The 14,738-nt window shown below is 36.4% G+C and overlaps 1 protein-coding gene across 5 annotated transcripts in view; it reads right to left on the bottom strand.

The window, feature by feature from the left end:
* Positions 1–14,738, bottom strand: part of LOC116167692 (apoptosis-stimulating of p53 protein 2) — a 287,541-nt gene that overhangs the window by 2,282 nt on the left and 270,521 nt on the right. For all 5 annotated transcript variants that reach the window (XM_031483158.1, XM_031483159.1, XM_031483157.1 and 2 more), the window contains 4 exons: positions 1,731–1,909; positions 817–1,022; positions 615–771; positions 43–564 (listed from right to left, as the gene is read on the bottom strand). In XM_031483158.1, coding sequence (XP_031339018.1) covers positions 43–564; positions 615–771; positions 817–1,022; positions 1,731–1,909 — 1,064 coding nt within the window. The remainder of the gene's footprint in view (positions 1–42; positions 565–614; positions 772–816; positions 1,023–1,730; positions 1,910–14,738) is intronic.

Here is a 14,738-nt window from a genome sequence, read left to right as displayed (position 1 = left end):
GTATACCAAGTTAGTTAAAACAACAGAATGGGTGGTACTTACTTGATATGGACTCGAGTTAAGCTCCGCGGACTGATGTTTGTTAGCATTATTCTTGGTTTCCTCATTGTTTTGTGTTGTACTCATAACAGGTTCTGAATTCTTCCTTACTAGTAAGTCATTTTGATTAAGCGGAGTCGCAATGTTCTTGTTTATGACACTGAGCGGCGCACTATGTACAGTCATGTGTTGAGATTGAATATTGCTATTTGTCGATATGGTTTGAATTTGCTCTACATCCTTTAAATCATTATTTACATTATTGTCGTTATTATCAGGTATTCTATTATTAACTCTATTTGATAGTACATTAACGGTGAACTTTGTATTGTATGGTAATGTTTGATATTTGGGATCGGATTTTGAGACCGAAAATTCTTTTAAGGCATCACTATCTTCTGGTCCTGGAGGATAGTGATTCACTACTTTATTAATTTCTTCTTGTTCCTGATGTTCTATGTCGGGTTTTGTATTAATTATATGATGGTTCTGTGGTTGATATACTGGGTGATATGTAGGCGTTTGCTGGAAATTATACGTGAAGTAGTTTAGTCAAATACTTATAAATCACCTACCTCTTGTAGTCCGCAATGTAGCGGAGGCTTACTTAGAGGCAGGGGAACATGGTTGTATGGCTCCACAGTTGCAATATTCCCCCTTTGTAGACCATTTGGTAAGTGCTGAGACTTCCTCCCATAAAACTGATTGCACTGATCCGTGGATCCAGTCAATCTACAACTGTAATTAGCATAACTTTTCGACAGAAACTACCCTCACCTAACAAGCTGATGATATGCAGTTTTATTTGAAGCTGCACTAATCTGCGTGGCCAGTTGTTGATTTAGCAGTCTCTTTCGATGTAAACGTTCTTGTAGTTCCGATATTCGTTTATCAATACTGCTCATCTCCTCTTGGCGTGCAGTTAAAGCCTCCCTCTGCTGGTTTAACCTCTGATTTTGTTGTTCATTGAGTTTATTCCTATACTGAAAGCAAAGCACATTTGTAATGCTCACCCAATCGTTCATAGTTCCTGAAAGACTAACCACTTTTACTTAGCTCATCGGGCCCAATTAAATGATTAACTTTCTAAACAGAACAGAGTCCAATCGTTAATTATTTATTTGGGTGAAGACACAATACTACTCTCTAGGTAAACAGTAGCTTGGTACAATGAAAAAGTGTACGCCAAACATTTCAATCCTTGGCACCCGGTAAACCACTACAATGTGAAGGATGAGGTAGTTACTGTTACAGAAATAATTAAAATAGAACGACGTCAGTTGCACAATTAACATTATCAAAGGTGTATTATTAGCAAACTAGATATAATAATAGCAATTGATTTTCGATAATTATCCATATGTCATATTGGTGTAATCTTACTTTCATTTCATGTTGGTTAGCTTTCCCTTGATGAACGTATCGAAGCAGTTGGAAAAAATTGAAAAGATCGCGCAGTTGCGTGGTTTTCTTTATCAAAGCGCCATTATTCGTTTTATGTAAAAGTACACGTTTCCCGATTTCCTTTTGCTTTATTTCTTACCAGAACAGTTATGAAGTAATAAAATCGCGCGGCGCATCTATAAATCAACCCTTCCTATGAATTATATGCTAGAAACTAAAATTCAATATCCTGCTTATTTGTTTCAAAAGAGTGCAACTGTTAAACTGAAAACCAATTGTAAACTTACCATAAGCTCTCTACGCAATTTATCAAGTTCTAAAGCGGACGCCGGAGGTGCTTGGTCGCGAGATCTTCCCCTTCGTAGCTCCTCCAGTTGACGTGTCAACTCTTCAACTTTCGCAACAGCCAAAGACAATTCTTTCTCTTTCTCATTGAACAAGGCTCGAATTGATTCAAGGTCACTTGCTGCAAATATTAATTGAATGTTAAAATTATGGTAAAACAGTTTGGGAGTATTGAATGGGTGATTTGGGTATAAACAGTGACGCAAATTAAATGGAATCTTCCAGATTTACCACGCGATTGTTGAGGACACAATAATGCACTACCTATCTAGAAAGAGAGGTCGTTTTTGTCATTTCTTTCAGTTTTCACATTACCTTGCTTCGACACTATATGAAATATTCACCCTTTGAAAGTACCCTCCTCCAATACTCCATTCTTGGGATATTTGCACTTACAGTTTTGCCATCACCAACATATATGTTAAATGTTATGTATACTTAATGATGTTTACAAACTTCTAGTTCTAAGTTTCGACATTTTGAAACAGGGCCGACATGAATTCCCAAACACACTGTGTACATTTTTTGAACAGTAACCCCCGAGGTTGTTCCATCTAGAGCAGGCATGGGCAACCTTTTTTTCCAAGGGGCCAAAATAAAATTTTTCATATGCGCCACGAGCCAAAGTTGAAAATCCAAATAAAAAGTATGTTTAAAGAAATCTTTTTCATGGTTTGCATACAAAGTTTACCAGATGTGGATAAAAAATCCCCATCTTCAGCTTGTATCCAAATTTTCATTTATGCTCTTAAGATCGTTGCGATATATGGCTTAAAAATGTCGGTGAATCAAAAAAGAACCTGAAATTTAAATTTTTAATTAAGGTTCTACGTACAGGGTGTCCCATTTTCGACACTTCTATATAGTATCCCCGTAATTGTTGGTACTATCAAAAAAATAATATAAGTATCATGAGCTCTTTTTGTGTACAACTTGCCAATCAACATTTTCGCTCGTTCAAAAGATTTAAAAAAAATTAACAAATTGTCAAGCTTCAGAATGACTCTATACTTTCTTAGTTAAAAAAGATACTGAAAAATCTGTACGGGGCCAGTAAAAACTTTTTTAACACTCGGTATATTTGAATCGAAAAAGATAGCATATTAAAGTCTCTCTTCAAAATACTAAAAAAATCAAAAAATTTAATATTCAAAAAGATTTAAACAAAATTAAAAATCTTTTAACCTTTTTTAATTTTTAAAATATTTTTTAGATATTTTTGAAATTGTTTGCATTTTCTTGATTCTTTTTTAAATATCACTTCTGGTATGTTCTATTTTTTAAAAGATAATCGTTTTAGTTTAAAATACCTTATTGCATTGATCGCAAACGTCTAAAATTCAACGAATTTTTCTGCTTTTTTAGGGTAATCCTGCAGAATCCATCTAGGACTCTATGGATGCTATTAGTTTAAGTATTGTCAAGGTTTGAATAAAAGTCAAACTAAAAAATTCCACGTGTCATTTTCGGAATTTGAATTTTGGCAGTTGTTTCTCCCTCTAAACCAGCCCAATCTAATCTCGAAAATCAATTATCTCTATTTTTGTGACTTTTTAGTTGAAAGTCGCTGGTTTATTGGTTCAATAAAAACTTATGCAGATTTTTTGAAACAAAAAACTATCTTGTAGTATAGTTAAGACGATCAATTTTTCGAGTAACTGCCTGGTGGGATCTAATGTCCTTGGCTAGGACCACACACTTTTTTAACGGAAATACACGTTTTGAAGCACCCTGAATCCGAATCAGACAAAATCTCGATCGATCTGCCTGTCTCTCATTTTCAGCTAAAAGGCTGAACCGATTGGAACCAAATTTGGCACACATATTCTTAGACAAAGGGCAGGATCGCGCATGCGCAGGCGGTATCTGTGCTAGCCACAGCAATTTGTTTTTATCTTTAATTACATTATTGCGAATACAATAAACAAAGAACGCTTCTATTTGGACAGACCGTCTCGAATTTTCTTCACAAAAATGTCATTCCTCAATCGAATATTCGACAAGCGTTTCCGAATAGTATGCGGTTCTCCAAGAAACGACAAACTTTCTCTTTCAATAAATAAAGGGACTTCTCCTAACTCAATATTTTCAGCCAGATCAAGTCCTGCAAGCCGTCGAGTCACCTCGTTCGATTCCTCTACCAATTTTTTAACTTTGTACTCGCATTGTTGCAGCTGATTTAGGCAAAGTTTTAGATTGTTTCGTCGGTCTACATCATTAAACTCCTTTCCTAGATCTTGGCATAAAACTTCCGAATGGTTCCAAAAAGCGCTAACCAAGTTTGACTTTTCGGACTCTATAAATGTTTTCAGTTCCTCTAATTCTGCAATTTTTTCTTTAAATCCCGCAGAGGAAAGCGTGACGAAATTTGAGTCCGATTGCTTGGCGGTTTGAGCGGGACATGTAGGGTTGATGAGCTTGGAAGCCAAGTCGGGTCTATCCACACCTCGATCCACACATGGGTTGTTTATTAGTTTATCTACTTGAGAAACACTAGAGATATTCTCTGTGTCTTTTAGCATTGTTACTTTCACTAGTAATTGGCGCGCGAAGTAGTTTGACAGATAAAAACGTCACTTAAAATACGCGCGGAGCAGTTTGTCTAATTAGTACGATGTCAAGTGATATATCTTGACAGAGTGGTCCCGATTCGATTTCTGATATTTCTTATGATAGATCTTAACATCCATGCGAAAATTCTCTCGAATCTAAGCCATCGAATAATCGATACATCCTCCATCCGTAAATAAGAAACAGCCACCATGTATCCATCTTCGACACATGTTCCAGTTATTTTTCCAATTACTAAGCGTCCATAATCGTTGCCACATTAGTTTGTCTAATGATGTGCTGTTGTAAAAAAAAACAAAATGGTTTAACCACCTTTATCACGAATTCGTACTGATGAAAAAGAGATTGCAAACCTTCTGGAGTATGGCAAAAAACTGAGAAAATCGGGACCACTGAGCAAAGCCTCAAACACTCGCCTTACTAAAGTTTGTCACCACAAAACGGGGAATACAAATGAGTTACCGTCACTATCCATTTTTTATTCTATCGCTCGAAAACGCTTGAAATTCGTCCACTCATATCTTTTACTATTATAGGTCGTGGTTTTCTCCTACATTTCAAAGGCGCGTTGGTCTTCACGTACTCCTTTTTGGGAATGGGATTCTGAACCGAGCGAAACATATCTATGTATTTCCTTTGTATTACGTTTAGTTTAGATGTAACTAGTTAGTATTACAGGTTTCATTTACCTTAGTTCTTTATTTTCACCGTTAGAGGCCATCTGAGTGATATGGGTTTCTTTAACGTTATTTCATTCTCTTGTCGCGAGAGTTCACGCTTTGTACCGTGCTGCAAATTTTTCTTGATACGCCATTACTATTACTTGATTTATTGTCTACCTGAATAAGGGGCTTGGTATTGGATATCATCATATTTATTTGGAGTGTTTCTCTCTTTTTGATGTGTTGTGGCTGCTCGATTGAATACGCTTAGCGGATTTATATATTTGCAAGTAACTAGTGTGAGGTATATAAAGATTATGACTCAGCATTATTCTTAATACGACATTTTTTTAGGTCTTTGTCTCAATGTTCTCTCATTGTTTCTCCTAATTTTCTCTTTTGGATCTTATTTACATTTTGAATTAATTAGATCATTGTATAGAAATTTCGTCCTTTGTGCATCGTAAACTACGTCACGTTTATGCTTTTATTTTTCCGATTTGTACGGACGATTCGTTGTCGAGTCAAAATTTTGCTTTGTTTTGTTCACGTAAATTGAATTATTGATTCTTATTGAGTATTAATTACAATTTTAGTATAGGATTTACCCTATTGACAGACCGAAATATTTATGTGCCGTGCTATTCACTATCCCTCTTATTTGTTTTTTGTGTTTTTTGTGTTACAGAAAAGCGCTCTTCTGAGCTCAAAGGGCCGTTACAACCAGAGTTCTGTGGTAATTTTTATTTTCGACGACTTCCTTGATATAACGTTTGATTACATACTGATTTTCGATACAGTCAAATTGAAATTACTCATTTGTTTGATAGTCATTTAACAAGTAGGTATAGCACCGTTGTTTTCTGCGGAAGCGTGTTTTGATTTGGATAATTTAAGTTGATCCTAGAGTTGATCCTTTTTTGTTAAAAATTGATTTAAATTTAAACTTTGACATTTCAGATCTATAAAAAAAATAGATGTTCAGCTGAATCACATCTGGTAGTAAAACTTGAAGTACACTTGTCCGTAGGGAATCGGCCCGACCCGGATGGCAAAAATTCCGAAGCAACCCTCATAATGGTTTTATACGAGGATTGTTCAATAGAAACACGTTTAGAGGCTGTAGAACATTTTTTATTCAACGGTTTTCAAAGAAGCCTCCATTAACATTAAGGCATGAATCCCACTGTTGTATTAATATGTAAATTCCGTGCTGGTAAAATTCTTGCGGCTGTTTGCGGCACCATTCCCTAACCGCAAACTCTATCTCAGCGTGCGATTTGAACCGTCGTCCTTTTAGTGATGGCTTTAATGGGCCAGAAACATGAGAATCGCAAGGGAACAAGCCGGGACTGTAAGAAGGATGTTGTTTGACTTCCCACTTCATACGACTAAGCAGTTCTTGAATCACCTGGGCTACATGGGGTCGGGCATTATCATGCAGAAGAATGACACCATTTGTGAGCTTTCCGGGATGTTTATTCTTGATGCTGACCTGTAAGCGCTTTAGAGTGTCTGATTATCGCTCAGCGTTGATGTTGACACCAGGTTCTTTAAAATCCAAGAGCAGCACACCCTGATCATCAAAAGATCCTTCAGCGGCCAAAAACTGAATAAGAGCACGCAAGGTATCTTTGGATGGATTTTCTATCATGGATGCCATTTTAAAATGCAGTCCCAACGCTTAGAAAAGAGCAAACTGCAAATAGTTTTGACAGATGCTTTACTAGTACTTAAGCAAACAATATAAACAAATTAATTCGGTTGCCATGACGACCAGGTCATGGCTGCATAGATCAAACGTGTTTCTATTGAACAATCCTCGTACATAAGTGCGCACACTTGTCCGGACGGAACCGGTCTGGAACGGACGGCAAATCGGCATTGAAAAGATTCACCGGTAAATTCCGTTCCGGGCCTATTCCGCCCGGACAAATGTGCGTCAAGCTTAATAAAGTGACACAGTTTGGGAAAAAAACTGTTAATTTTGCAAACGTGTAAGGAGACTAGTGGGCTCGAAGAGAGAGGAATGGATTAATTAGTCTTGAGCCGTCGGAAAAATCACGTCAAAATAACAGTGATTTTTAGACTCGCGTTTGGACCCAGTAATTATTCGAAAGACTTTACTTTTTTGTGTACTGTTGTACTGTTGTAATTTTGTTATGCTACGTTTTATTATAAAAAAGCGGAGAAAAAAATGTCAAAGTTAAAAAACTTATACATATTTAGGATGAGTGATTGCAGAAGGTCGGTTGTTGCATTCTTTTGGTTTTAATGCATTTGGTATGAGCTCGGAAGCTTTTCTCACAAGAAATTGGCACATTTTTTTTTAATCACGAACTCTAACTTGAAAGGTCCATCTCTTTCTGTTGTGATTGCTGCATGATGCTTCGGAATAGCTGTAAACAATTCTCTTAAGTAGCAAAAAAAATACGGCACCGGCACACTTAATTGATTTGTTCTCGACTGAATACGGTAATAATTTGATCCGATGCCAATTGTATTTTGTTGTCATTTATTTAACGTGGATAAAAACTGACTTTTGGGTGTTAGTTCATTTAACTGTACTCATGGAAGCCACGTTTGAAATTTCAAAATACAATCAAACCTTTCCGTCACTGAGACAACGCAACAGGAACATTAACTTGGCAACCTGAAATACACGCGCAGGGCATAGTTATCACAACAGCGCGGAAAAACCAGTGAGGTCACTCTTTTGAATGATGAAATTTTTAGGTTTTTTTTAAAATTGTACTTTTTTGCGCTAATATTAGTATCAAGTTACTAGGGCGTTAGAGAAAACCGATATAACACATGTTTTTTGGCATGGAATACAATGTACGTACCATAGATGAGCTGCAGGGTCTCCTGAAGTCAATTTTTCGGAAATGTTGAAATTAACTTTGTCTTGTGGGGGAATCGGATTTTGTGACAAATACGTAATTCAATAAATATAGTACTCGTGATGCCAAAAAGGCATTTTCTATTTTCGAATCTCTTTCAAAATCTTTTCAAAACTTCATATTCAGACCAAGTCGAGCCAATAAACTATGTACCTACTATTTTTTTGGATGAACGATGTCTACAAATTAAAAAATTGGCCCAATTTAAAAATTTAGGTAATAGTTGAACTTTGGTTGATGCTCTTACGTCTATTTTAGTGTCAAAATATTTAAAAAAAATCCTATTTGTGGTAGCTAAAATTTAAAAAATTGGTCCAATTTTAAATTTTTCGTACTTTTTCAACTCTCTGATTGATGTTCTACAATCTTTAGGGAAGCTGGTAGTGGATTTTATCATTCCTTTAAGAGCCACCACAACGCATTAAAAAAAGATTAACTCAGTTTTTTAGAAAAGTTGGAAAAAATGGGTGTTCGTTTGATAAAAAAAATTGTATTGGACCGATTTTGTTTGAGTTTTAAGCGAAAACTGAAAAAAGTCCAAACATTTTGAGGTTTTTTGGCTGACAAAAGTTGTGTCGAGAAAAAATTGGTGTGCACTCTTCAAATACATGTCATTTGGACCCAAAAAAATCTTTTACACCACCTTTTGCAGGTCAAAATTATCTGCATACTGGACTATGACTATAAATCGTAGAAATTTAACTACCTCACTGGAGCGGCCGATAGCTGTGACGTTGCAAATGACAATTGTCATGATTTATTGCTACGTTGAAAGGTTGTTGTAACCTTTGCATTGATCTTTATTTCTTCGATAAGGTGATTTTATTTAATTTACACGTTTAATTAACATATTGAAATTATTTCAGTACATTGTGAAATATACCTTTTTTTTTATCATTGTCTCTGGGGTTTTTGCAAATGTTATTTGCATGAAAATGTTGGTCACGAATGCATACATCAGTTACAAAGTCCTAATTTTTTAAAAGATGATCAATTTCTTACTCTTAATCGTGTACCGTTGGAAATCTTTGCTTTGCAACAATGCCTCATACATTGGGACGCACTTCAAAGTTTTAACAAGTTTAACAAAATATTTATGAGATCTATATAGGACTGAAGTTATTGAATTTTTTGCCCATATGCTATTTTTGTGTCCCGTCCTCGCCGTCATTTCTTGACTGGTGCCTTTTGAAATTAACACACACTGCGTGATTTAGACATTTAAAAATCTCCCCATTTCTACTGAAATCGATTAGAAATATGTAGCTGTGTATCAGTGATCCCTCAATGATTGCCATTTATATAAGGGTAGTTAAGGCCAGCATAAAATTGCAGTTAAAAATTGTGTTTGTATAACAATTCACGGTGATGTCATAAGGGCGAGTTCCATAGGTGACCCACTAATTGAAAGTAAAGTGGATCTGATCGCCACATCGACTTTACGCTGAAAGAAGGACACCTAAATTGCTCATTTATTAATTAAATAATTATCTTGCACTTTTGCAAAAATATTAGTAATTAATCTTATTGCCTTATTTGAAAACTGTCACTGTTAGAAATTCCTTATTCTTTCTTAAGGTCGGATTGTAGTATAAATGGAACGGTTTGCCATTCATAAATTGCATTCCTTCGACACACATAGATACCAAAACAAGCACCTCAAAATGAACGCATTGGTAAGTACTACCTATTTGTGTAACAATTGTAACTTTCACGTAAACGTTTCTGGTAGATTGTATTCTCCTGCATCGTGGCTTGTGCCAGCGCCAGCGGTTATTACGGTGGTGGTCATTATAATGGCGCCCACGCCGTACCTGCAGGTCCTACAACTCTTGTAGGCGCGTTGGGTGTAGTCGGCCCCCATGGAGCTGTAGGACCCACTGGAGCTGTAAACGGAAACGGAGCCGTTGGACCAAATGGAATTCCTAACGCAGTATATGGCGGACATGGACTCGTCGGCGGTCTTGGTCTTGGATACGCACACGCCGGAATCGGGCATCTCGGTTACGCACATGGCCACGATGATGGACAATGGCACGGCGAAGGACTCTGGGAATCTCAAGATCATGCTGGACATGGCCATGGACACGGTTGGTAAATCGTTTCTAGAATCTACGTCTTCAATACGTTTTTGTATTTGTTAAGGATTTATTTCTTCCGATCATGCTTTCATTAGAGAAGGAAATTAAAGGCACTGTTTGCCAAACAACTTTTTATACTATTTTACCGTGACTTTATACTGGAAGGTAAACTATGCAACCCTTTAGTTTACTGACAACATTGGAATTTGCCTTAGAATTTGAAGTCTGTACGATACAATGTTTAGTGGACTATTTTAGATTTTGAAAGAGCTGGGGTTGCTGTACAGTTACAAACGCAGCAAGAGAAGTACATGGTGCTATAGGTACTAAACCTTGAAAGTAGGTAAGCCAATAATTATGACGAAAGGGCATCCTGATACAATCAAAGTTTAAACCCTTTTTCGTGATTCGCAATTATTAAGCATTCCTTGATTTCGATAGTGGGACGCCTTGGGTAATACAATTGAACCATTTGTATCACCCGGTAAATTTGACTGTTTGTGTAAATTTTGAAAGAATCATGAACAAACTGGGTTTCAGGTCACAAAGTGGTTATTGAATTTAAACTAAACTAAGAGTATGAATAGGTAACAACAATAATCTTAATATAATGTGATGGACGCAAGTAGCGTCCGTAGAAGGCTTGGAGAGCTCAGCAAATATCCACTTGAGTTTTCAAATTTGAAAGTTGAATATTTGTTTATTCAATGGACTAATTTACCAATGTTTCGCAATATGGAAATGTCAATTTTATGCTTATACTTTCAGGGTTTTAACAGTTAGCAAAATCACTAATTCATCTCCTTTAACTGGTTGCAGTTTAAATTGGACTCTGATATCGCCTAGTTTCATGAAACCTGTTTCATGAGACCGGTTGCTTATATGCTAAGATCAAAGAAACCCTAATGAATGATGATTTTTCATTAAAAAAAAACTTAGAAGGGCTGTAGTTAATCGAGGTCAAGAAGTCGCGCGAATTGGCAAAACGGAAAGATTAAGTAGCGCCATTAGCAATTTTCGTAGGTACACATCGTGCAAGTTCAGTGGAATGCACCGCTAATACAAAATTCTTAATTCGAAAGCGAAAATTAACCAATCAATTTTCAGTAGTAAAAAAAAGACGTCTGCAAATTAGTACCATTATTTACAGTAATTAAAGTCGACAACTCTTTTGGTACCACTACACGAATCCTAAAATTCCAGTTTTTCCAAAGATGGACGACTGGAGGGTAGATTGACACGTCGCATGTATAAGGTAATTTATAAGTTGGGTTCTATATTTGGAATAGCGACTCTAACTTCTTTTTATAGTTGAAACGAATGTAGATTTCAACAAAGGGGCACAAAAAATCGTTTTCCACGAACATAGGACGTAGAAAAAATTCGGATTACTTTGGATTTTCCGGAATTCTGAAGTTCCGTTGAATATTTCCACCCAGGATGGAAGCAGTTTTCTCTAGATAATTTGATGACCTTTTCGAATGATCATTTAATCTTTAACTGTAACTCTGTGAGCCGACTCTTGCTGGTGCCTGCAAAATTGTTCGAATTACTACATCGAGTATGAAAGAGAACGTCAACGCCTCGTCGAGAGGTAATAAATCGATCACGAACGTACTGAATAAATGCAATGGTAGGTTGAGAAAACAAATTTTCCGTGCCAAAATGAGAATTTTAAAATTATACTACAAATTTCAACACGAGTTCGGTACGCAGCGCAGATGGCGGATTCGAGGACTAATAACGTAACAATAAAGGGATTACCCTCGACTTCGAAGACACAAAATAATTGAATCAGCTCACTCGAATATCTTATCAGATTACTTTAACCATATGCTAGGGACGTTTAATCAAGATTAAAGTGCGTGGGTTAGGGGAGACTGATTGAGAAAACGAGAGAGTAAACATGCCAATCGTCGACAACTTTCCAGCGAAAGGATAATTTATTTGCCGATTTTCAAAGATAATTTGAAAAACGTACTTTCGTATTCGAGGGGTTTGTTTGACTGCCAATTTGTCTACTTTAAATATTTAATTTTAAATCGTCTGTCCGGTTTATGCAGAAAGGGAGATGTAAAGTAAAAAAGTTTGACAATTGCGAAATATGCATGAACTTTGTTTTTATACATTTCGCAGGTGCGAATACTAAATGCCCTTCCATTACTGTTAATAATGAGTAGCCAGCATAATTTTTTTCGTTCTTAGTTACGCCATTGAATAATAAATCTTCTTTATTCAATGGTTACAGGCTGAATCACAGAATGTTTTACATTCGATGATCAAGAATACAGAACCGGACCGCGACCTACACCATAGTGTAACCTACCCTACGACAAGGTAGCCGTAGCCTGTAAATAGAGCGAAATAATACCTCGCAGATTTCTGGAAATAATTTCACTTTACTCGGTTTTATTATTGTTGTAAGCAGCAAGTGTCTTTCTGGTCCTTAAAAATACATCTGTTTATATCAATAATTTGACATACTTACACCGGGGGAGTATCATCGTTACAATGAGAAACCCGAAAAGAACAGTCTAATTATTGCATTCGAAGCAGACCTCATTACGCTTGCAACATTCAATTTAGATTTTCATTAGCTTTTATAACAAATTACCACACCTGCCATTGTTTTCAACAAACAAATCTTTTTTGTTGAATAAACCCACATCTGGGCTGCGGCGTTTAGTATTATAAAAACATTTCATTTTTTTTCCTCTCCTTTAATTAAAATCATAAACCGCTTCATACTTCGTTTCTTTTCCACGATAATAGTTGATCCCATCTCTTACAAAAACCTTTTAGTAGACGCACATATTTCACCGAGAAGTTTAATAAAATATGGCGTGGTTTGTGTTTGTTGCCGTATTTTTCTTCGCGTTGTTAGCTTAATTTTATGGCGGTTGCGAATATAAATACAATAAATTCGTTCAAATTCAACTTCCACATTAATGGGGTGTGTTATATCTAAGTTTCTTTAAAGGGCGAAAGGTAAACATGAGCTTTCCACTCGAACAAAGTTACCTTACAGATTCGGGTAAACTTCTGTTTATTACCCATAAATTCGAATGTTGTTGAATTTTAACAATCCCTTAGCCTAGACGCATTTGTGAAGTCTTCTACCAACAATATTGGGCACCACGAAAGGGTGTCTTACCAAATTATTTCACGCGCTCGCCAGTACCCAGTAATTAATTATGAATAAAGGCACGTATTGCGCGTAATTGTACGTTGGAATTTAGTGACTGAATTATTTAGCTATTCCTATGGCGTATTAAAGCTAACATGAATTATGAAGTACCTCGTAGGCGTTACTACTCCAACTCCAGTTATATTGTTCCACTCAATTAATCTTAAATAATGCTATTTTCGGTATATTCACTTTGCCTCAAACACAACTATGTACATGTAGGCATATACTAGAACTGATTATTAAATAGTTATAATTAATCATTCCTTGTTATTGATTAAACCGAAGATAGGCCGAGTAGATTAAGAAACCACGAGTGTATCAAGTTTCAAACAGCCCTGCTCGTGATTAACGCAAATTTACACCCTTTCCCTTTCCTCTCCCTACACCAATGTCCCAGTGACAAAACAATGGTCAAAGGAAGACGAAGAAATTAGCTGTGGCTAGCAAAGATACCACCCGCACACTTGCGCATGCGCGGTTCTGCCCTTTTATGTCAAAGAATATGTGTACAGACAGACACACCAATAGACCAATCGACACCAGATTCGGATTCTTGGTGCTTTAAAACGTGTATATCCCTCAAAAAAGTGGGGGGGGGGTGATTTTTTACCACAATGAAATACCTCCCTTACTAACTCGCGGGTGGTAAAAACAAATTAAAACAAGTTCAAAAGTCATTATGCACACATAAATGATGAAAGCGTATTTTCCTCGTAATAATATTAATGCTAGGACCGGGAAAAAATACCGGTAGGCACGAGCTCCTTACCCCATTCTCTTTCAAATGATCCGCCTATCGTCGGTCTATACAGGGTAATGAAAATAGTGGAGCGTATACAAATATAAACAAATTTTGAAATGGGCAATAGTTTTACTTTTATTCGAAGTGTATGTTTCATTTCAATGCTTTCATAAATAAGAAAATTGGCACTGCGCATGCGCAAAACAATGTTTGGAAAACTTCGTTAATTTTACTTATAGTCGTAGTGTTTATATAGGTATAAAGTTTTATTTAAATATCTTAATAAATAAAAAAGTTAGCATTGCACATGCGTTAAACCAAATTTTTGACACTGCGCATGCGCAAAACCAAAAAAATATCGGTATGCACGGAATTCTTCGACCAAGCCCTTTCAAATGAGCCCCATGTTTCCCAAATCGGTTCAGGCGTGTAGAAGGAGTACGTGTGATGGACAAACAGACGACAAAGTGCAGCAAATAGAGATTTTTCACTTTGAGGAAAATACGCAAAAAAACTGCTACTGGAACACGTGAACAGGAACCCGGACCTAGTTCTGGTTCTGTTTATATTTAAGCGAAAATAGTTATAACGGTTCCGGTCCGGTTTTGGTTCTAAAAAAAATAACGGTTCGGTTCTGCGCATTTTTTTCGGTCCATAACGGTTCTTTTCGGTTCTAGTCTTTTAGAAAGTATGGCATTCAAAAAATTCATTTGTGATTTGTTAATTAATAGGTGTGAAAAAGAAGTAAAAAGTCTTGGATACCAAAACATGACGCATCGTCAGTGTAGCTAATTTACAACG

The sequence above is a fragment of the Photinus pyralis genome, unplaced genomic scaffold (assembly GCF_008802855.1).
Source record: "Photinus pyralis isolate 1611_PpyrPB1 unplaced genomic scaffold, Ppyr1.3 Ppyr1.4_LG4, whole genome shotgun sequence".
NCBI classification, from domain to species: domain Eukaryota; kingdom Metazoa; phylum Arthropoda; class Insecta; order Coleoptera; family Lampyridae; genus Photinus; species Photinus pyralis.
Note: the sequence above shows the minus strand (reverse complement) of the source record. Positions and strands in the feature narration are given on the sequence as shown.